At 38.9% G+C, this 23,816-nt stretch overlaps 1 protein-coding gene across 15 annotated transcripts in view; it reads left to right on the top strand.

Annotated features, from left to right (window-relative positions):
- The first annotated feature begins 297 nt into the window (after positions 1-297).
- PUM1 (pumilio RNA binding family member 1) overlaps positions 298-23,816 on the top strand; it is an 80,514-nt gene continuing 56,995 nt past the window's right edge. For 6 of the 15 annotated variants that reach the window (XM_020812374.3, XM_020812373.3, XM_020812372.3 and 3 more), the window contains exons 1-4: positions 322-438; positions 7,097-7,267; positions 11,435-11,802; positions 21,402-21,470. In XM_020812374.3, coding sequence (XP_020668033.3) covers positions 11,446-11,802; positions 21,402-21,470 — 426 coding nt within the window. In that variant the 5' untranslated portion in view covers positions 322-438; positions 7,097-7,267; positions 11,435-11,445. Of the gene's footprint in view, positions 439-2,017; positions 3,032-7,096; positions 7,268-11,434; positions 11,803-21,401; positions 21,471-23,816 lie in introns of those variants that run through there. The other 9 variants (XM_078380203.1, XM_078380201.1, XM_020812367.3 and 6 more) reach the window with 5 other exon arrangements.

The following is a 23,816-nucleotide window of genomic DNA, read 5'->3' as shown; positions in this document are numbered from 1 at the left end:
TGTTGTTGTTGTGTGTGGACTATTTTGTTGATGCTGTTTTTCTATTTTGGGGTTATGCCTAGGTGTTTGATGGTGATACACACCACACGCCTCTAGGTGCATTTGTGTTTCTTCTGCACGTTTCCAAGGGCTCAGCGGCTGAGCTTAACCGAGCTGGCCTGCGCCTCTTCTTTTTCTCCAGGCCCTCTGCTGGGCCTCGCCGCCGCCCGGCGCTCAGGCCTTCCCGAAAGCCTCCCGTTGTCACTGGCGGCCGGGGCGACGGCCTGCCTGCCTGCCTGCCTGCCTGGCCGAGCCTACCCTTCCCATGATGCAGCGCGCCGCCCCGAGTTCCCCCAGTGGGCCGCCATGTTGTCGGAGTGAAAGGCAGGGGGAGCGGCAGCCAGAGCTTTGGGGGGAGGGGGGGCCTTTGAGATCCATCTTCATCCTACCGTTCCGCCCGTGAGTATCCGGACCCGAAGGGGCTTAAACGGGGCCCGGCACCCCAGAAGCCTCGATGGTGAAGCCGTATTGGGGTTAGGAGCTCCGCGGAGGCGGCGAGGCCTCTCCAAAAGGCGGCCCTGGGCTGGCATTCTTGCCGAGGCTTCTTCCTCGCGCTGGTTCCTGGTCCATGTTTTCGAGTCCAAGCAAGGCCTCTATTGTTGTTCCAGGGAAGCGGGGAGGGAGAGGAAGGAAGGAGGGGGAACCCCTCGGAGAGGTCCGAATTTGCCCCCCTTAAATTGTGTAAATCTTCCAAAAGGAGGTTATTCCCCCCCCCCAAAAAAAAAAGCTTATACCATCTGGCTTGATTTTATTCTCTGCCTCTGGTCCCCCCTCCTTTCTTTGGGAGGGAAGGAGGCAGGGACTAAGAACGAAGCTTATCTGTCTTTAAAATAAAGACAAATATTGGTAAATCAGACAGGCTGAAAAAAAAATAGGCTTCGGGGGTGGGGGGGTGTCCGATTTAATGGTGTGTAGTTGAACTCCACCGTCGTGGAGGGAGGTGGGGGGAAGGAATGCTTTTGAAGGAAAGGGGTTGGGGGGTGGAGGTGAAGAAAAGTGATGGATTAAACGGGGGGGGGAGAGAAAGAGGTATGATTTTAAACCTTCGTGGGCAAGTTCTGGTTAATGTTGATGAGCAGGACATACAGGAAATGGTGTATGTGACTTAAAAGTTTTTACAGGGACTTACAGTGAGGATCTGTTTGGGGGGGGAGGGTGTTGTATATGAGATGTGAAGCCTTACGGTGGGATGGATTTTGGGTTGTGTGTTGTTGGGATTTCTCTTGCCTCCTTCACGATGAGTTCCTGTCCCTCGTGGGGCTCTTTGTAGTTTGGTAGGGCTTGTTTGGGGGGGACCCTTTTGTTTTTTTAGGGTGTGCAAGGCGGAAAAAAAAAGCCATTTGTTCCTCTCCCGGCGGAAGAGAAGGCACTCTTGGAATAATGAGGATAGTGGCCTTCCTTCTTTGTCTAGTGTTGTACACATTTTTGACACTGTCTTTTTGTTTGTAAATGATCAACAAGGAGAGGGCTTGGTTTCCTCCTCCTAGGCCCTCTGCTGTTCTACTTTCAAGTTAGTTTTGATGAAGCAGTCTTGAAGTGAAACAAAGTTGCAGAAGGGGACTCGGCCCTTTGTTATGATGGGGATTCGCCCTTGGGAGGGGGAATTGGCTTGGGAGTTCATTTTTTTTTTCCAGTCGGAACTCTTCGGGTGTACATTTCTCTGTCTGGTTTTGTTTCAGGAACAAACAGAACTTAATTTATAGCCTGACACTAACGTGTTTACTCAGAATTGAGTTCTACTGTATACATGGTAGGTTATTATAGGATTGCAAAGTTACATGTAGTCCTTAACAGAATTAAGTGATCCTTTGAGCCATTACAACAAATGGGCTTAAACCTGTTTCATTCTGACCTGGATTGTGGCATTTGTAGATCTTAGACATTGATGCTCTGGGAAAGACAGCTGGTTTCCATTGTTTTAGGGGGAAAGTCATATGGGTAAAATAATATGGTGGAAAGGGAAACCGTTCCAGATGAGTTTTTTAATTTTTTTAAATTTTTTGTTATGTGAACCCTTTTGAAAGTTTCTGAATAACAATTTAATTATATTTTCTGCCTCGTGATATTCCATTTTAGCAAACTGATTTCAACTTTATTTCAGTTTGGTGAAGTTTTGTAAAATAAAGAAGTGTATTTGATTTTTAAAGAAGCATAATAGCACAATATTTTTATGTCTTTGTTAATACAGTTACACTGAAGCATATATTTTTCCTAATCTCTGTTCTGAGGTATTGGGTGAAATCCTATTGCTTAACATAATAAGTTGAAACTAGAGTAGGCCACTTGAATCAGTGGAACTTACAGAGGCATTTATACATCAAATCCCCAGTGATTCAGTTGGCTTACTCTAGTTGCTACTTACTAAGCTAAGCAAAAGGTTTTCTTTTCAGCCATTGTGTTTTGTTGCAGATTAGTAACCATGAATAGGAAACTGCTATCAGAAGCACAAATTATTTCAGAAATCAAATTAGGGGAATTGAGGTGGTCATCATGTGTAATTCAACATTTTGTGATCTAAATATTTTCTATAATTCAAAGATTATAGTAGATTACAGGTTTCAAAGTAATACACCAGGGGTTTTGGTATCCCAAGGAGAGCGGTGTTATGGTGTTGTACTGCCTGCTGATTGTGGAATATTATAAGGTTGGGGAGTTCATGTGAGATGGATTACCTCTGTCTTTCCACATGTTGTTGGGCCACATAGCATCATATTTTACCAATGGCTGTGCTGGCTTGGGTTGGTTGCAGTTGTAGCCCATAAGGAGGGCCATAGGGTGCTCACTCCTCATTTAGGAGGTCCTTAGATTTTTGCAAACCTCCAGTATTGTAATACTGTAGTAGTCTTGGTCTTTTCAGTACTAGAAACCTGATTAAAATTACATAATAGGCCATAACAGATTAAAATGAGCTAACTGAAGGATCCAGGCTGAATGAGGAAGCTAAACATCAAAGTGTGGTGATAAGTTTCATCCTTCAGCTGTGCATGAACAGGTAAAGTGAAACTTAATAATAATACTTTAGAAATCTCTTGTGCAAAGGTCATTTTCTGCATGGTATGATACAAAAATAAAGTTAAACTTGCCACAAGACCATACTTTTGTGTGCTTTCCAGAATTGCCATGATTATTCATTTTTGGATTTCCTTGCATATGCTACAGCTAGATCACTGTCTTTTAATTGCTGTACAAGGTTGAAGATTTGTTAATAGTGCATTCCTAGATGGCTGTATCAAATTCAGAAGGGAACATTCCAGAGGGGCAGCCGTGTGAATATTGCAGCAGGAACAACAAAGAATCTTGTGGGCACACTAAAGCCTGACAAGTTTTATTTGTCATAAGCTTCTGTGGGTTGTAATACATACAGTACTTTCATATGCGGAAGAGGGATGCAGTGCATTTTTCAAATGATATATATAATGGAATATAGTAGATGTTAAAAAAAATGCCATAACATTTCCTGCCAAATAGATCTTGTAGGTACCGTAAGATTCTTTGTTCTTTTTACTGAAAAGGGAAAATTACATTTTAAAATCCAATTTAAAATTCATCCTTCTTCCAAGGAACTCTGGGTTTTCACCCATACCTTCCGCCATCTTCCCAACAACCATATTTGGGAGGGTTGACCAAGATACATGATTACCCAGAGACATTTAGGCCTGAATAAGAAGATTTAACCACTACTCCAAAAGAGCAGGTTAAATATAGTTGAGTAATAATATTTTAAACAAAATTAAGGCATCCTATGAAATTTTATTTTTGAAGTCATCTTATTTGGGAACAGAATGGCTGATATGTGCTTCTAATTCTAAATAAGAATGAGGGAACTGCAGAGACATGCATAGGTGCTTCCTAGAGCTTGTTGATTCAGAATTGTACATGGTGTATTCTGCATTGTATTGCTTTTTTTAGGGTGGAAATGCATTTCAGATTTCAGACTGTATGCACCACACTTTTAGGAACTAGTTTAGGTGATCAAATGTGTCAGCCAGGTTCTGGTAATTTTGTTTTGTTGTAATTTTTTGTAGCATCAAATTAACTTAAACCTGTCTATTTAGATTCTTCTCTCTATTTATATTTAAAAGCAGTCACTCACCAGAAAATCTGCTATGTTGTTTTTATTAACTAAAATTGGAATGCTTATAAACTAATCATAGAGTCATAGAATAATCGTGTTGGAAGAGGCCTATAAGGCCATCAGATACTCTGAACTTGTTCCAGTCCCATATGATTGCTTAAAATTATATCATCTTGAGTAGTTATTAATAGGTATGTCTTTGACCATTATGATTTGGCTGCTGTATTTTCAGCTCGTTAGATTGAGAGTGTGTGTTAGTATTTATAATTTAGAGTGTCAGACGTCTTTATTTTTTTTGTCATCTGGAAACTTCTTAAATTGTTAATCCTGAAAATACATTTACAACCATTTTTACTTGCCTGCCTTTCTCCACATAGAGACAGAAGGTGTTCATTAAAACATTCTTATTCCTTTTCATCTAACAAAACACACACGCACAAAAAAAAAATAGAAAGCTGTGTGGTCCTTTTACACAAAGGCTGAAATGCCAATTTACAGCATTTACAATTTCTAATATAATTTTAAACCATCAGACTCAATATATGTACAACAGAAATAGAGTAGTAATATGGAATGATGGATGCAGGCTTCCATACTGGCTTGGGAAAAAATATGTACTTTTATCAACTAGGAAAACTTCTGAACCAATTTCTGATTATATTTTGTACCCTTGTCACATTCCTTTTGTCCTTGGGAATATAATTGGGACTTGTACCCCTTCCCCAAACTTCTTTCGTTCTCACATGGGAATCGACTCTGCTCATCCAACACCCCATGTGTGAACTTTGCCCCATACGTTTGTGAAACCAAGTTACTGTGTAGGTCACTCAACAGTGCAGGGAAAATTGCATTTCTGGGTGTTTCTTGCACCTGATGTGTACCTATAGCAGTGTGTCAGGAATCTGAGTGTACATCTAATATTGCATTAGACATTGGCCTGTTGACAATTACAAATATTCACAAGGCCAAGTGCTTCTGGGAAAACATTTGCCTTTGCCCACTTTCTAAAGCTAATAGAGAAGGAGCAGTACAAATCTTTCTAGAAGGAGAGTTCTGTAACATCTCTGGTACAGCTTGGAAGTCTCTATTCTGGGTAACTACCCACTTAATCCCATACAGCTAGGGAACCTGGAGCGGGTAATCAGAAGAGTATCTTAAGTTGCAGGCTTAAGTTCGTGATTCAAACTGATCTAGCAGCTTTAGCAGTTTGATTCCTTACATCCTACGTGTCTGAAGTCTGGTCCACACACATTATTTTCTGAGTATGTATTCCCAGTTGTATTCCTTACGATCAGCGGTTGTATTTCTTACGATCACTTACTTAGATTGTCTGTAGTTCCCTCCTAAAGTCTACATGTGATGACAGATACACATGTACTACTGTGTAGTGCTTCATGTACTGTGTGTGTAGTGGCATTGAGATGTTGTCTTCTTCCCAGGTTCGAATTCAGTGACTGAGTGCCCTCCTTGCACATTGTAATATTTCAGAGGCAGGCATGCAGCTAAGTATGCCTTTGGTTTGCATCTTCTGGAAAATGATAATAATAGTGCTGGAAGTAGGGTGATTTGAATTTGTATATATGCACTTACATCTCTGGATTGTTTTTTCCTAATTATGTTATTTAATCTTAACAAAAATTCACATGCAAACATAACTTTTAGCATGCTAAAGTGCTCTGTGTAAATACATGTTTCTATTAGGCAGTCACCTGAGAAAGAAATCAGAACTTTGATTTCATTATATTGTTTCTATTCCAGTTGACCAATTTGACTTGATAAAAACACACACAGCTAAAATACAATAGTGAAACATTTGGTTCTGGAATATTTTCTGCAGGAAACTTTCTTCCATATATCCCTACAGGTGGCTACAGGAGATGGGGCCTTTCAGCAATGACATCTATTTTGTGGACCTTCTTAGGCATACTTTCCTGGTTAAATTGCTGATGGGGTTCAGAGTGCTTGCCATGATCATTGCAGAGAATATTTGGGGAGGAATAGAATTATTTGCCCTGTGGTTTTGATACAGGACATTTTTTCTCTTTAAAAAAGTTGACATATATTATGCAACTTGTTGCTTTTTGCTGAAGGGTAAACATAGTAGAGAGGCAAACAATAAGTATAACTAGAATTATCAGACAGACAGACACACACACACACAGAGAGAGAATTCTTCCAATTATTTGTTAGGATTTTCATATTTATCGAGAAACTAGGGAAGAGAGCTTAGTACCCTGACAACAACAGAGCTTTGTGTCTTAGAAAAGTATAGTATAACTACAAAACAGAGGTGATTCTCTTAAAATATTTGTCTTCATTTTATTACTAAGACAGTATTTGCGCATGGCTAACATAAGGATGATTTTGACTGCAATGTGCAATATATTCAGTATGCATTTTGTGATGTGGAAATAAGTGAAAAACATTTAAGTGAAAAAGTTTGGATATTGGTTTTTAATTCATTTGAAGTTTTTTGATTGGGGATTTCCTTCATATAATCATATTTACCACCTTTTATATGTGAAGATATTTTCCAGATTGAATTTGTGTAGGCCCTTAAACAATTCAGATTAGCTGGAAACCATGACTTACTGCTATGCAACCATACCTCGGGTTATTGTGCTTTCACCTTCTCTATCTGGCTCTTTTGCTCACTGGAATAGGAGATGGAAAGCTTCAGTTCCAATTTAAACATATTGGATATCAAATGTAAATGGTATTTTGATTAGACACTCTGTTGTGAGAACAACCAGGATCGATTAATAGTTTCATATCATGCCTGTGCTTGAACTTGAGTTAAAGCAGACCATGGTTCGGTGAGTTCCCCAGTCTAAATGGGGACATTATTTACACTTGAAAGTGGAATTGTTTGCTTCTTAACTGCATACATCCACAAAAGGAAATAAATGATGATGCATGAGATAACATTCATTGGTATTGTGTTAAATTTGACATTTTTTTTATTTCTTAACTGAATTTCAGATGGATGAAGATGTCATTGTGAATTCACTTCAGCCATTTCTTGTGCAACTGACTATTGCACAGTCTAAAGGAGAGATCAAGTATTAGTACAAGCATCTGACCTAACCAGGTCTGTTTCCAAGTATGCTGGTGCCACTGAATTTTACTTAAAGGGAGAGAGTCCACCTTCAGGTACCCTTTTCCCCCCAAAATAAGACCTACCTGAAAATAAGCCCTTGTATGATTTTTAGGATGCTCGTCATAGAAGCCCTACCCCCAAAATAAGCCCCAGTTAAGTGAAACCCCACTCTCCACCATTGTGCAGCAACCGGAAGATGACATGACTGTATTTGCATAAATGTAGATTGTTATACATTAAAACAAATCCCCTGAAAATAAGCTGTCTTATTTTTGGGGAAACACAGTAGATTGTACTTGGTCTTAGGTGGGAAGATTTGTGGATGTATCAAATATTTTATGTCCTGAAACATCAAACATCTTAGGGTAACTTGTGTAGTAAAGTATCAGAAAAATGTTTGGATCTTTAGCTTTTTTTAAAAAAAATGTATTTATTTAAAATAAAATATATTTGAGATTTATTTATTGCATGCCAAACGAAAAAAAAAGGGGCTCAGAGAAGCAAGGAGGGAAAAAGAAAGGAAAGGGGGAAAATGTATGTGGGGGGAAAATGTGCAAAATATAATATCATAGGCTAAGCAGATATATGAGTGTTAGCTGACTCTATGTCCAAAATTTTTATATGGCATGGGGCTTGCTAGAATGTGTTCATGTTTAGCTAAGGTAGTAAGACCAATGAAAGGATTGGTGTGTTTATCTTTCTAGCCTTGAAGTATAAGTATTTAGGCTATGATATAAGAGCTGGTAAAATCCAATCCTGCACACCACCGGTTAACTTCCAAGCTTCAGAAATATTATTTAAAAATCGATACATGTCCAGAGATACGAAGTATTTTTAAAATATAACTTGAATGTATTATAATTTCATGCTGCTATAATACAGCCAAAAAAGAGCCACCCCATTGTGTACTTCAGATAAGCATTATCCATGTTGTATTGCCAACAGTTAGCTTCTGTGGCTAATTTCTTTCTAAATGAAAGTGATGTCCAGTATCTTTGAAACCTTAGTTCAATCACATATAACTTTAAATCTAAAGATATTTTAGGCACTGAACCTAGAGCAGATTTTCATTGGTTAATTCACACTATATAGTCCATTTTTTTACTGCCAAAATTTTCAGAAAATTAATAATTCATTTATGAAGTTTACAGGAGGAGTCTCTTCTTGTTTTTCACTTAAGAAGATGCCAGTTTTGAAAGCAGATTCAGTTTTCTGGAGATGCATCTGAATTGTAAGGAATATTTTGGCATATAGAAAACAATTGGCGCATTCATTTTGATTAGAGATGGGGGTGTTTGTATACGAATACAAATACCCTTGTAGAATTGGATGTAACGTGGGTCTGCTCCTGGGACCAGACCGTCCACTCACCTGTCCACTGCCGACACTGGCTTCGCTCTCCCTTTCAATTACTCTGGAGCTCGCAGTCAGCTATCCATTCGTCAGCCTGGCAGGGAGACTCTTCTTCCCTCCTTCTGCCAGTGGTGTATATTCGATCAGGAGCTCTGGAGCGATTGGAAGGGAGAGTGGAGCTGGCCCTGGTGGCAGACAGGTGAGTGGACCCTTTTTATGTCCACCTGTGCGGGGGTATTTGTATAAGAATACCCCTAGCTTTAATTTTGATTCGACCAACCCTTCATGGACAATCATGGAATCAACCTATTTGATTCCATTCCCTCACCCCACAGCACTTTTAAATTCTGTCCATCTGTCTGTGAAAGGTGTCCCTTCTCCGTGTCTAATGAAGTGAACTTGTCCACAAAATCTTACATTAAATATATATATAAATTAGTCTTTTAGGTGCCACCACATTTCTATATTTTCTAACTTTTTATTTCTGGTTTGCTTTTACCTTCTACAATTTCAGTAGCCAGGTTGGCTTGGTGTATGATTTCTTGTTGATTAAGGGTCAGTCCATTGACCAACAAAATTGATTTCTTGGGACAATCCTGATCTGAATGTTGAAAGACACCCTTTGTTGCAGAAAAACATGGACCAATTGGGATATCCACACTAGACCAACTGATGGGCTCAGGCCAGAAATTTTTACCATTTTCAATACAGCAAGGCACACATAACATACCTTCCAGAATGATTGGGCAGTATTTGAAACTACAAAATCTTTTGATATCCATACACTATATGGGATCGTTGGCTTCACAAACATCTGTCATTTTAGAGTCATTAATTGCATCTTAAAAGAAACTAAAACCAACAACTGTAGTTTATAAAATACCCATTAGAGAGAACTATATTTGGTAATGAAATGAGAATAATTAAACTCCGATTTTTCATTTCAAAGAAAAATTATAAGGTGGATTACAAGGTCAGCCATTGGTGAGATAAAGGGATGAGTCTCTTGCAAAGGGCTTCTGTAATTATTTTATGCAGAATTAGCAAAATTGTTTCCCCTTGTTCCTCATACCCTTCCAAAAAAACAATGCAGAGCTTACATAATGGCTAAAAAAGAGGTTTTTTGTGCTTTGAAGAAATCTTATTAGGCTTTTTTTACTGGTAATAACTATATGAAAACATTTGTTAAGGGGATAAAACAATAAAACAATTCCTGTAAGTTACATTGAGTAGTTGGAAATTTTTTATGGTGTGACAACTTGATAACATGCACTTTCCTTACATTGTTTAGATCTTGGGAAGACGCTGAAGGTGCTAAAAACTGATAATGTAATTAATTTTAGCATAGTTGAAGAGCTTTTGACATACATATTATTTTATTTGTAGTAGGTTGTGTATGAACCACCCCACATCAAGAGATATTAGGGCAGTGAACAATAAATATCCATGGTTTCCAAGTATATGATGACTGAGAACAGCATATTTTATTTTTAGATTTGAATGGCATTATTTCTATTTTTGTTTTCCATAAAATACACTTTTCCCAAAGCAGAACCATTTGAAAATGATCTAGACATTATTCTGTCCAGCCTACCAACTGGGAGTCAGATGAAGGTCTTTCGCTAGGTTTTACCCCTACTCCTGCCACCTGAGGGCTCAGCCACCTCTCATTGTTCTGATTTTCATTTGTAATGAGATGGTAAGATAAGCATCCTTATTTTAATGACAAGGTTATATTCCCCTCCCCTTTGGTCTACTTGAAGCTAAGAGGAAGACAAATACTTTTTGTCATTTTTTCACAGTATGAAAGGTATGTCTGTGTGTGTGCTTGAGTTCAGAGATGCCTTTGAGAATATGTTATGAAATGTTATCATCTAGTAGTGCTTGTGAGATTGTATTTCAGGGAACATGGATATGATTCTTCTGCCTATGATTGTTTCTGTGGTAGAGGTAGTAGCTGGATTACTGCAGTACATTCCGTGTGAGGCTGACCTTGGAGCTTGTCTGGAATCAGCAGACCATCAGATGCTCTTTCATATCAAAGGCCCAGAGACCTTTGGGTAGAGTGGGCGGCATATAAATTAATTAATTAATTAATTAATTAATTAAATAAATAAATGAATAAATAAATAAATAAATAAATAAATAAATAAATATTAGCACATGAAGCCTTTTCTGAAGGCTCTGCTGATTGCCTACTTGAGATTCAGATATTAAGGTACAGAGTTCTAAACAATTTATAATCATGATAGTGGAGGACACACCTTCTCCCTCATCAGCTTGACAAGTCATTGAACTTTTCTGGAGAGAGACTTTTAATCATTTACATGAGTCTGATATGTGCTTGGAGACCACCAGGAGAAGGGTTTGTAGTGTATTGCCTCTCACTTTAGGGAATGCCACTCCAACTGATATAAGTGATGCCTTTGCTATTTCTTGTTTGCATTCTACTAGTGACTTTTCCTTTGGGACAAACTTTGTTTAAAAGACCCCCCACTAGTTTTATTAGTGCATTTATTTTTATTGTCATTTGTATTCTGCTTAATTGTTTACATTTACCAGGTACCACTCCAGATTTGTGTGTGTGTGTGTGTGTGTTTTTTTTTTGAGTGGCTTATAAATTCTTATGTGGCTGTGCAAAAGTAACTAAGGATGTTGTGGTATCTTTGCATACGTTTTTGGACTTCAGCAACTCATTGTAACAGTCAATGAAAGCTAATGTTGAATAAAGCTAATTTCTTATGCAGGTGTCACACAACTTTATGTGGTCTTAGCTGCAGTGGACTGATTCTCTGCTAAATAAGTAATGTATGTTTTTGAGGCAGAAGAAGCAGCTGAACTAAGTTTTTGAACCTGTTTCTCCTTAGGTATTGGTGGAATGAGCGTTGCGTGCGTTTTGAAGAGAAAAGCAGTGCTCTGGCAGGACTCCTTTAGCCCCCACCTGAAACAGCACGGTCAGGATACAGCTAATCCCAACATGCCTGTTGTTTTGACATCTGGGTCCCAGGCTCAGCAACAGCCAGCTGCAAATCAGGCCCTTGCAGCAGGGACCCACTCCAGTCCAGTTCCTGGATCCATAGGGGTTGCAGGCCGCTCCCAGGACGACGCAATGGTGGATTACTTCTTTCAGAGGCAGCATGGTGAGCAGCTTGGGGGAGGCGGAAGTGGTGGAGGCAGCTATAATAACAGCAAACATCGGTGGCCTACTGGGGATAACATTCATGCTGAACATCAGGTAAAAAGTTAAATCTTTCAGAAATGAACAAATGAATTAAGTGAGCTTGTACTAGCTGCATGCTGTGAATGTGAAAATCTATATTATTTCTATGCGCATTTTTAATTCTGTTGTTTCTTCTTGAACCTCCAACCAACTGTATTTGCATAGGACAGATAATGAGATAGTTTGATTGTGTTTTAAGTCAAAATTTTCCTATACAGTATTTTCTAAAATTATCTGTATGTTCTGAAGTTATTTGCATGTGTTCTGGTGACCAGCACTATGGTGTCTCCTTTCTTTCTTTTTGAACATGCTGTCATCATCTCTTACTTACTTACTTACTTACTTACTTACGTACTTACTTACGTACTTACGTACTTACGTACTTACTTACTTACTTACTTACTTACTTATTTGCACTACTGGAAGTTTTTAAAGCGTCTACTGGTGGGCCTTCTTACTGGGTACACAAGATGTTTGTTTTCTGCTTGTCTATATCTGCTCTTACTGATTAAGGGTGAGGAACTTCGTTAAAATTTTTTATTAGTGTGTCTCTTTTCCACTTGCCAAAGTAGATTTTTGCACTCAGTAGTTATGGAGTACCTTTAAAAAAACAAAAAAAAATTGTGACTCTGCTTTTCTGCTCAACATTGAAGCCACTTTAAAAAAAACAAATAGAAAAAAATTCTTACCTTCGAACACTATTGGTAGGGTATCTTCTTCGTGAGCCTCTCTTTACACTACAAATGTGTAGTTGAGGTGCCAAGCTTTGCAAAGTTATTTTTTAGACTCTGTCTTCTCAGATTTCCACTGGATTTCTGGGTGTTTTGGTTGAAAAATACAATTTTTCTGAGCTTTGTCATTAAGATTTAAATTTTCCTGGATCATCCATTGTTAGCAGTTGAACTGAGAGTATTGAACATATTCTGTCTTCCACCAGGATTATAATTTTGATTACCTGGTGAAATAATGGTCAGAGTGCATTATAGCAGTGGTCCCCAACCTTGGGCCTCCAGATGTTCTTGGACTACAACTCCCAGAAGCCTTCACCACCACCTCTGCTGGTCAGGATTTCTGATAGTTGAAGTCCAAGAACATCTGGAGGCCCAAGGTTGGGGACCACTGCATTATCGCATAGATAGGAGGCAACAGAATACTGTACTCTGTTTGTAGTCCAGTTAGGACAGTATAAAATTACGTTGCTTGATTGCAGATGCTGCCCTGGATATCTGCTCAGGCCATGTGTTACTAACTGAGAATGTCCTCCTCCAACTACTAGCTCATACTTTTAATTTGGCTATAGTTGGTTTATCTCATGTGTAAGCTAAATTTTACCCCAACTGTTCTGATTGGAATTAGCCAGTTTTGTGTGCTTCTATTCCCAACCAAAAAAGAATTGGATGTTTCCACACAGGGTATCAGATGGGTGCTGAATGATTTCGGAGATATACGATAACATTGTCAGAGGTATAATCTGGAACCTTCCGCATTCAAACCTCCTGCCTCAGTTTTGGAACTTGCTTTAAACAAAGGAATCTAGTTCATACATCTGATAGCGAAGATTGGAACCTCTGTCTTCTACTTTGAAATGTCCATCTTGGGAAAGGCTTTTGCAGAGTTGACAGCTAGCTTCTGTTTGTGAGATTTTATTATTTCTTTATGTATTTGATTTATATACCATCCTGCTAGTGCACACACTACTCTGGGTGGTTTCCAAGTTAAAACTTTAAAATCTCAAAAGATCCCAGTTTTTATTTTAAAAAACCATTAACAAAATAACAAAAATAAAATGTTAATGTTAACAGCATCCAGAATAATCAGTTGTTAAAGACAGCTTTGAATAGTTGTGTTTTTAACAGTTTCCTGAACATAAGTCTAATTGAAAGTATTGCACAGCCTTATCTTTGGATTATACTACAATTACTGCTGCTCAAATTGTTACAGAGTCTGTGAGGTGCTCAAGTGGGTTAAACCTTTCAGAAAATAGAGCTTTTCTCATAAGTGAAAGTGGAATTTTTAGCACCCCCAATCTTAAAGTCTTTTACAGACTACTTTAAAACAACGCCTTTCTATTTTTAAAACATGCTATTTATGAACATAAAAACCCATATTTCTATATTGAGCGTATTGAGCATTGATAATGGGATGTGAAGTGCAACCATGTTTCGAAAAAGTACTCCATCAAAATGTAGAATTCACCTTCTTGGTGTATTTGCCAAAATGACAAGCAGTACAAAATAAATTCAGATTTTTATGGCTTTATTTACTTTTGAAATTGAGTTGCATTTTATAGTGGAAATTTTTATCCTGCTTTTTGAATTGTACATGCCATTTCCATAGTAGCACACAATAAAAAAGATGAAACAATTTAAAGAATAGTGCATCAAAACATCAAAACAAGCAATCGTAACAAAATGATACAAGAACACTTATCAGTAAAAATATAAAAAATCAGAAAAAAACAAAAAATAAGCATCCAGTGTAAGCCTTCTCAGTAGGTACGACTGAAATGCTTGTTTATTCAAAGCTTTACATAAAGCAACTAAAGAGATGTTTTAGTCTAACACTAAATATGAGGAATATGGTTGGCTAATTTCTCCAAGGAAGAAAATTTCCAAGGAGAAATTAGGAGCAGGTCATTCCATTATTCCATTCCACTAAAAAAATCAAACAGGCAGCTAACTTTTTGATAATGCTTTTAGTGTAGTGCTTTTGTATTGTTTTGGAGACTTTGTAGTCTTTTATTTTTTATTTTTTCTGAACTGTGTAAGTTCTCCAAGGAAGGCATTCCTTGGATGACCTGTTCATCAGAGGTCTTTTTCTGACAGTCTTTGCCTTTTGGGAGTGAGACAGGTGGCAAAGATCTTTATTTTCAGGCAGGTTCATATGGATTGTAAGTAATTCTATATTTTTAACACTCAGGTCTCAAACAATTAATTTTATAGAGCATTCTCCCTTCTCACTTAAGTGCTGACAATTCCTACCATCATTTGGGGGCCAAACTACTGGTTGCTTCTTTGCTGCATATTAAAACTACACTGGTGATCTTCTGCTTGCTTGTTTTGGAACCTCATGCGATCTAGTGGGAGCTGATGGGATCTACTAGTACAAAATATACTTTGTATGAATTGAAAAAAAAAAGCTTAAATGAGCTTGCTAGAACCACATTCTGCTGTATGGTACAATCTCGCTTATTTTCAGCCTTTTGTGTTTGTTCTCTTATGGGGAAACTGGAAACTCCTTGGATCCCCTTGCAAAAACGAGTGTTATACTGGCTGCTTTTAGCTTTTCTAGTATGGAGACCAATCTTACATTTTACATGTAACAGACAGTCATACGAAAAAGAAAGTACAGTACACCCTCTTTGAATTCTATGGCTTTACGTATCAGGACATAATAAAAATCATCTGGTCCTTAACAGGTCTGAAAATTAGGTAAATACAACCTCAGATGAACAACAACACGTGACATTACATCATATTATGATTTCTATTACAAGAATAAAGCCAAAATGAAGAAGCTGTGTGTGAAAAACTCAGTACACCTTATGATTCAATAGCTTGTAGAAACACCTTTAGCAGCAATAACTTGAAGTAATAGTTTTCTGTATGACTTTATCAGTCTCTCACATTGTTGTGGAGGAATTTTGGCCCACTCTTCTTTACAACTTTGCTTCAGTTCATTGAGGTTTGTGGGCATTTGTCTATACACATCTTTCTAAAGGACCCGCCCAAGCTTCCCTCTAAGGTGGGGGCCCCCAACCCTTTTCACCCTGCAGACCAGGTGGGGAAGGCGGGGCACCCCCACGCTCATGCGCATGTGCGGATAAGCGCGAGCACTTTCTCTCGCAAATTAATGCACTCTTGTGTGCATGCGCAAATGGTGGCACAGCGCTTGTGTGTGCGTGCATGCGCAAACAGCAGTGCGGTGCTTGCATAGGCGTGCTGGAGCACATGTGCATGCGCAAATCACCTGTGCGCAAATAGTGCGGGCGGGCGGGTGGGGTGGGAAGTCTGTCTCCACGGCCCGGTTTAGCTCAGGACACGGACTGGCACTGGGGGTTGGGGACCTCTACTCGTAAGACGTGACTGCACACAAACATGTGACTCTGCCCCCCTCTACGCAGCTTTCCTTCTCCGCCGTGCAGCTCCTTTGATTCTGGTTGTGACAGAATCCTACCCATGCACATTCAGGGAAGTTGCGAGAGAAAGAAGTGGAGCCCTGTCCAGCAGAGCTGAAAATTAGAAAAGCTTTGGTTACGCCACAGCAGTTCAGTTGGGTAGAGGTTCGAACTTTGACTGGGCCATTGCAACACATTGATGCTTTTTTTTCTTTTTCAGCCATTCTTTTGAGATTTGCTGGAGTGGTGGGTCATTGTCCTGTTGCATGACTAAATTTCAGTCAAACTTTAGCTGCCAGATAGATCGCCTCACATTTGACTTTAGATTACAGTGGTGCCTTGCTTAACAGGCGCTTCGTTTAGTGACAAAACCGCATAGCGATTACCTTTTTGCGATCACAAAAGTGATCGCATTGCGATGTTTCCTATGCGGTTTTATCGCTTTGCAATGATTGGTTCCCTGTTTCGCTTACCGATCATCGCAAAGCGATGATTTTTAAACAGCTGATCGACGGTTCCAAAATGGCTGCTGGGTAAAAAATGGCCGCCCACTGTGTTTTCGCACCGATTCATTGCTTAAGAGGCAGCGAAAATGGCCGCCGTATGGAGGATCTTTGCTTTAAGGTCAGTTTTTTGCCCATAGGAACGCATTAAACAGGTTTTAATGCGTTTTTATGGGCTTTTAAAAAATCGCATAGCGACGAAAATCTGATTAACGTCACTGTGCGAAGCACCACTGTACTTTGTTATACAGAAGAGTTAATGGTGGACTTAATGACTTTAAGGTACCCAAGTCGTATGGCTGCAGAAGAAGCCCAAATCATCACCCCTCCACCACCATCCTTAACTGTTGGTATGAGGTGTTTGTGCTGATATGCTGTGTTTGGTTTTTGCCAAATGTGGCGCTGTGCCTTATGGCCAGATATCTCCACTTTGGTCTCATCAGTCCAAAGGGCATTGTTCCAGAATTCTTGTGGTTTGTCCAAATACAACTTTGCAAACCTAAGTCATGCTGCTATGTTCTTTTTCCTGGCGACCCTTCCAGACCAACCATAGTTGTTCAATCTTTTTCTAATTGTACTGCCATGTACTTTATCATTTAACATGCTAACTGAGGCCTGTAGACTCTGAGATGTAACTCTGGTTTTTGCAGTTTCTCTGCTTGTTGCACTGTCTAACCTTGGGGTGAATTTGCTGGGACGTCCACTCCTAGGAAGATTGGAAACTCTTGAATATTTTCTGCTCGTGAATAATCTTCTTCACTGTAGAATGTCCTTTTTTTGGAAATGGCCTTATAAACCTTCCCTTGATGGGCAGCAACAATTGCTTTTCTATAATCATTGCTGATGTGTTTCCTTCTTGGCATTGTGTTAACACCTCTCTGGATGCTCCAGACTAGCAAACTGCTAAAACTTTGGCTTTTATAGAGCTGATGATACTGATGATCAATTATTGAAGGGCATTTGGTTACATCACCTATCTGCAATTTAGCCTCTTAATGCTTATAGAAGCTGTAAGGATGTACAGTGGTGCCCCGCATAGCGACAGTAATCTGTTCCGAAAAAATTGTCGCTATACGGATTCGTCACTATGCGGAAAAAAAGTCTATAGGAACGCATTAAAACGTGTTTAATGCGTTCCTATGGACTTAAAAACTCAACTTATGCGAAAATCCTCCATAGGGGTGGCCATTTTCGGTGCCTCTAAAGCGAGGCAACACAGCGGGCGGCCATTTTGGAACCGCCAATCAGCTGTGCGAAAATGGGGCCTTTGGGATGATTCCGGGGGAGTGCTTCCCTGTGATCATCCCAAAGGCCCGCCGATCAGCTGTGCTTCGGCGCTCTCTCTCTCTCCCCTCACAGCTCCAGCCTTGGCAGGGAGACTGAGGTGGCGCTGCCACCCTGGCCAAGAAGAGAGAGAGAGAGAGACAGCTGATCAGCGGGGGTTTGCGATGATGGCTTCCCCGTGATCTTCGCAAACCCCCGCCAGTCAGCTGTGCTTCGGCGCTCTCTCTCTCCACCCCTCGCAACACAGCTGATTGGCGGGGCCTTTGGGATCATCGCGGGGAAGCGCTTCCCCGCGATCATCGCAAAGTGATTTTTACCTATCTAAAACATTGTTATGCAATCGCTTTTGCGATCGCAAAAACTCAATCACTATGCGGATTCATCGTTAAACGGGGCGCTCGTTAAGCGAGGCACCACTGTACTTAGTTTTTCACAAATGGCTTCTCCATTTTGACTTTATTTTTGTATTAAATAAATAAATCATGAGACAGTGTAATGTCTTATGTGTTGTTGTTCATCTGAGGTTGTATTTACCTAATTTTCAGATCTACTAAGGACCAGATGATTTTTAATATGTCCTGATATATAAAACCATAGAATTCACACCTGGGTTTTCAGGGTGAGTACAATCCCACCCAGCAGAGGTTACATCCCTGTTTCTTTAATTCCTGACCAGGAGCATCTCTGAATTGTCTGGATTAAGTTTCAGTTTGTTCAATCTCATGCAGTTCATTACTGGATTTTACATTTGTAAGGAAGTCTCAGATGCCATTAATATCTGGTGATCCAGTTAATTTTAACTTGTTCTTAGGGCCCAAGGACATCTTTTGTAATTGCTACTTGTTTCACTTAATTGTTGGTTCCCCCCCGCCCCCAAATGCTGGGACATAGGTATCTGACCTGTATCTTCCATAATGAAAACAGATTCAGAAAATTCACACAGCTTTTGTGCAGTTTCTTTGCTCTCCTGTAGTGTATTTAATGCAGTTGTCATCCAGCCACCTTCCTTGCTGCTTCCTTTATATAAATATGTTTAAAGCTTTTCTTTTCATTGTTGTTGGTTTAAATGTTTTAAATGATATGTGCCATTTATTAATTTCATCCTAAATAATGGTAATTTTTTCTAAGGTCTCTTGAAGTACTTGGCAGGGAATTTAATTGAGTAACAGATTGCCAGTGGTCATCAAAAAAAAAAACCTTACAAACTTTTCTGTAAGAATCTTGTGAAAATAAAGGTACTACCTAATTTGTGTCTTGCTAAGCTTTTTAAATTACTTCAACAATTAACATACTGCAGTTCAAGTTAAGGTAAGATTTTTCTGAAGATCAGTTGAATGAAACACTTTATTAATAAGAACATTTATTCCTTCAGGAATATGGTTATTCATTCTGCCTTATCGTTTGTATCATGTACATGATGAGTGGGTTTTGCATTCTATCAGTCAAAAACATGACTCCAAGGAGTCAAAGGCTGTTATGAAATAATACTGTATAATTTTGTCTTTTCACTTTAAAATCCTGACCTAGTCCTGTCATCTTCCTGTCCCATTTGTTATGATACCACATAGTTTAAAATCTTAACACAAAAATAATGGGCAGAGTCCTGTTGGCATAAATTTATGCTGACATAAGTTGGACGAAGTAATGGGAATATAGTGGTGCCTCGGAAGACAAATTTAATTCGTTCCGCAGTTAATGTCTTGCGAAAAATTTGTCTTGCGAAACGCGTTTTCCCATAGGAATGCATTGAAAACTAATTAATGTGTTCCTATGGGCAAAAAAAGTCAGAACAAAGTCAAATTTGGTTTACAAAGGGTTTATTAAGTGCTCTTTAAAGCCATACATATTATGCAGATGATTTCAAAAATTTCAATCAAAAAACTTTAACTTTTTAAACACCATAGAAAAACATTTGAAAAGCAGCAAACATGAGGCAGGAACAAAAAACGGAAAACATTCGTCTTGCGAAGCGCGGCCATAGGAACATTCATCTTGTGAGTTATCAACTCCATCGCCAAAATCATTCGTCTTGGGAGTTTTTTTGTCTTGTGAGGCATTCATCTTGCGAGGCACCACTGTATTTAATGTAAACTTATGGAAAGCTTCCTGTGCCTCTGTCTCAGGTCCTGGGGCTCCCCTATGCCTTGCGGGAGTCTTTGCATACCTTGGTATGGAGGAGAGCCTTTCATAGTAAAAAAAACATATCCATTGGATCACCACTGGTCATCTGGGTCTGGCAATGAATTTTGAATATTAAAGCCCCCCTCCCCGGCCCCCTGTCTTCCCCCAAGGCTCCAAAGCAGATTCCTAGGGAGCCGTGGAACCTGAAATGGGACAGTAGGGAGCTTTCTATTAGCTTAAATATTTCCATTACCTGATCCCTTACACTAGCATAAAGTTACTCAACAGGGTTTTGTAAAAAAAAAATTAAAAAGTAAAATATACTGTTTGTGTTTTTATCCGTGTAAGCCGCCCCGAGTAGACATTGTCTAGAGGGGCGGGATAAAAATTGAATGAATGAATGAATGAATGAATGAATGAATGAATGAATGAATGAATGAATGAATGAATGAATGAATAAATAAATAAATAAATAAATAAATAAATAAATAAATAAATAAAATAAAATAAAATAAAATAAAATAAAATAAAATAAAATAAAATAAAATAAAATAAAATAAAATAAAATAAAATAAAATAAAATAAAATAAAATAAAAACAATATTTGTTTCCGTAAGGAGTAACCAAACTCTCTTAAAACAGTGAGCAAGATTTCTCAGGTTATGACAAACAACAGACTTATGTTACATTATATGAAAAATGTATCGCTGCATTTCACATACCTGTGCTCTTTTTAAAAAGTCTTTGGATTGCATCCTGGATGTGGGAATTTTTTGTTTCAGGTGGCAACACATGGGGAAGCCAAGGACTCTTTGCCTTTTGTGCTCTCTTCTGGTTAAAACTTTTTGACCTGAGAAGCTACCGTTCATTCCAAAAGGGAATGACAGCTTCCTTTTCATGGCAGGTTTTTTTTTTGTTGATATTGGGGTCTTGTTAGAGCTTAAAATAGCCACCAACTTGCATATTTTATTACTAGGAATTAAAGTAAGAGATTAAATAGGGGGGAGTGTTGTGTTCTTTATGTGGCTAAAATGTAGAGCCTTCATTACTTGCTAATTTAGCAAGGGGAGAATTATAAGCCTACATCCTGTTGTATAAAGTAAGCAAAGTACTGTAGTAAGTTTTGGTCTATCCCTTGCTGATAAAGGCCTCCACAGCAGTTCCTAGGGAAGCGCATGCACCAAGCCTTTCTGCGTGTCTATTTCAGAGAGATGCTTAAATTCAGTTGTAAGCCACAAGTGGAATAGGCCCATTGAATAAGTGGGACTTCTGGAGGAGTTGACTCATGATTTGCCCATAGATACATGCAAATATACACATACATTCTAAACATTGATGTGCTGTTTTGGTATACCTGATTAGGTAAATTTCCCTTGTTTTGGTTGAGTGATAAGCCAGATGTTTATCTGGATTTGTTCATTTTTCAAAATGTTTGTTTTTATAGTCCTAATTCCGTCTTTTAAGATAACTTCCGTAGATCCCAAATACAGCTGTTTTTATGTTTCAAAATATGTTCTATTTTAATATCCTATTCTTTTCCCCAGTGTCTCTTAATAAAGATTCTCTTTATGTCTTCAAATGTTTGATAGGTTCGATCTATGGATGAATTAAATCATGATTTTCAAGCCCTTGCTCTGGAAGGAAGGGCTATGGGAGAGGTAAGTGTTTTATGTTTCTTGATCTTTCCTCAAGGAAGTCAGAATTGTCATGTATATCAGGGGTCCCCAACCCCCGTCCAGAGACAGATTTCCCACCCCCTCTGCATGCACTTCCCCCCACAGCCCCTTCGCACATGTCCGTGAGTGCGCATATGTGCCCCCGAGTGCCCCCTCTCATTTGTGTATGCCTGCAAGTGTGTGCACGCCTATGCAAGCACCTTCGCACATGCGCACAAGTGCGGGGGGTGCCCTGCTTTCCCCACACACTGACCTCATCCTCCCCCAACTGGTCTGTGGTGTCAAAAAAGGTTGGGGACCACTGGTATATATGACAGTATGTACTCTGTGTGTGTGTGTGTACACACACACATATACACACAGTATATATGTATGTATATACACACACACAGTATATATACTGCATATGTATATACATGCATGCACACACACATACACACTTGTGTATGTGTGTGTGTGTATGTGCGTGAGTGATAGAGAGAGAGAGAGAGAAAGAAAGAGAGAGTGTGTGTGTGTGTGTTATTTGCTCCTGGCATGCTTTGTCTGGGAGCAGGAAGTGTAGGTGGTGATTTTATTTATTTATTTATTTATTTATTTATTTATTTATTTATTTACTTACAATATTTTTTAGCTGCACCACTACTATATTCTGTGAGCTAAAAAATTATAATAGCCCTGGTTTTACACCATTTAAACCAAACTGTTGTATTTCTTCTGAACGGCACGGCTCCTGCTAATTTGGTACACACACACCCCTACCCCAACTCATTGTGCACCTTTCAAGGGATCAGGAAGCGTTTTCAGTTCAGGGTTTGGTGTCCGGAGGACTGCAGTAGGAGAAGAGGGGACAAAACCTCAATTCTGCTGGCATTGAATAGAGAAATGAGCAGTTGGATCTTGGCTGATACATTTTACCTAAGGAATTTGTTTTCTAAACTACCTTTGTGCAGTCTTAAATTTTCAAAGTCAGTTTTTTCACCAGTGATGTCCAAATAGCAGGGTTTCTAATTTAGACCAGAGTCTTACAAGAGATCTGGAAGTTGCAGGTATTTGAATGATGGTGTAGGATTGTCTGCCCATCTGTCTATCTGATTGTCTGTCTATTCTATCTAATCTCTCTCTCTTTCCAAGGAGATAAAATACAAGTGCATAACATGTTATGGTATCATATTAAAATATGGAACTTTAAAACTATTTTTAAAAAACTTATCAGGGGAAAATGAAAAGAAAAAAATGTTGGACCCACTTAGCAGCCATTTAGATGCCAAATGACTACTTGAATAGAAGGGTCTTTGTGTGGTAGCAAAGGATAAAAGGGAGGTGCTGAGAACAGTAGGATTTAAGAATGAACAGGATTCATACGTTCCTCATGACATGTCTCATTACCGCAGAACATTGACTGAGTTGTCTGGGGCTGATGGTCATTGTAGTTCAAAATCTTGAGAATGAGCTGGGTCAGGGAAAGCTGCTTTAGCCCATGTGGATGGGTTGAATCTCCAAGCATGTGGTAAAGATAGTGGGAAGTTGCATTCAGTCAGGTTGGCCTGTTTGTTCACCTAGACAGCATTCTGTATTCTTCGCTGACGTTGTCTGTCTAGTATCATGGGTAGAAACTGATCTTTTCTAACATTTGTTGCTAGGATCCTTTTAACTAGAGGTACAAGAGGGATTGAATTCTTGTGCATGCAACATATGTGTTCTTGCCACTTAGCTGTTGTAGCTCCTAACATACTGATGAGACATGTTATGAACTATATTTCTTTGTATGATAGTTGGGACATTGCCATGTTTTGTAAAATTATAAGTTTAAATGCAAAAATGCCACTTTAGAAGATGACATGAGAAGAAATGTTCTCTGAATATATTAAGTTGGGAATAGGTAGCTATCTAATCATTGAGAGAATTAAACTGAAATAAGTGTTCATGGATCTTGCCAGGAAGGAAGATTAAGAATGAATTGAATAATATTGTCAGTGGTTTCTTATTGGATCCTTGGATTTCTTGAAAGCACATCTGGGGTACCTCAATCAGAATTGACTGTTGATTCCATGGTAATCTGGTAAATTTAGTTTCAAACAGAATGTAAAGATTTCACTGGTATGAGCTAGTATCCTAAACACAACTTCTCTCTAGTTCTGTCAGTAAGTCTGTGAGTGGTTGGATGTACAAAATGTTTTGCAGTCTAACCAAGGATTTAAGACTGGAGCATGTCTGTAGCAGTTTTTTGGCTAGCACCCGGTAATGAAATGGAGGTACTTGTGCAAATCTGAAACCACATGGTGGTAAAACAGAAATTTTTGTTATAGATCATTTAATACGTTTCTTGGA

This window comes from Pogona vitticeps, chromosome 9 (genome assembly GCF_051106095.1).
Source record: "Pogona vitticeps strain Pit_001003342236 chromosome 9, PviZW2.1, whole genome shotgun sequence".
Lineage (NCBI taxonomy): Eukaryota > Metazoa > Chordata > Lepidosauria > Squamata > Agamidae > Pogona > Pogona vitticeps.
Note: the sequence above shows the minus strand (reverse complement) of the source record. Positions and strands in the feature narration are given on the sequence as shown.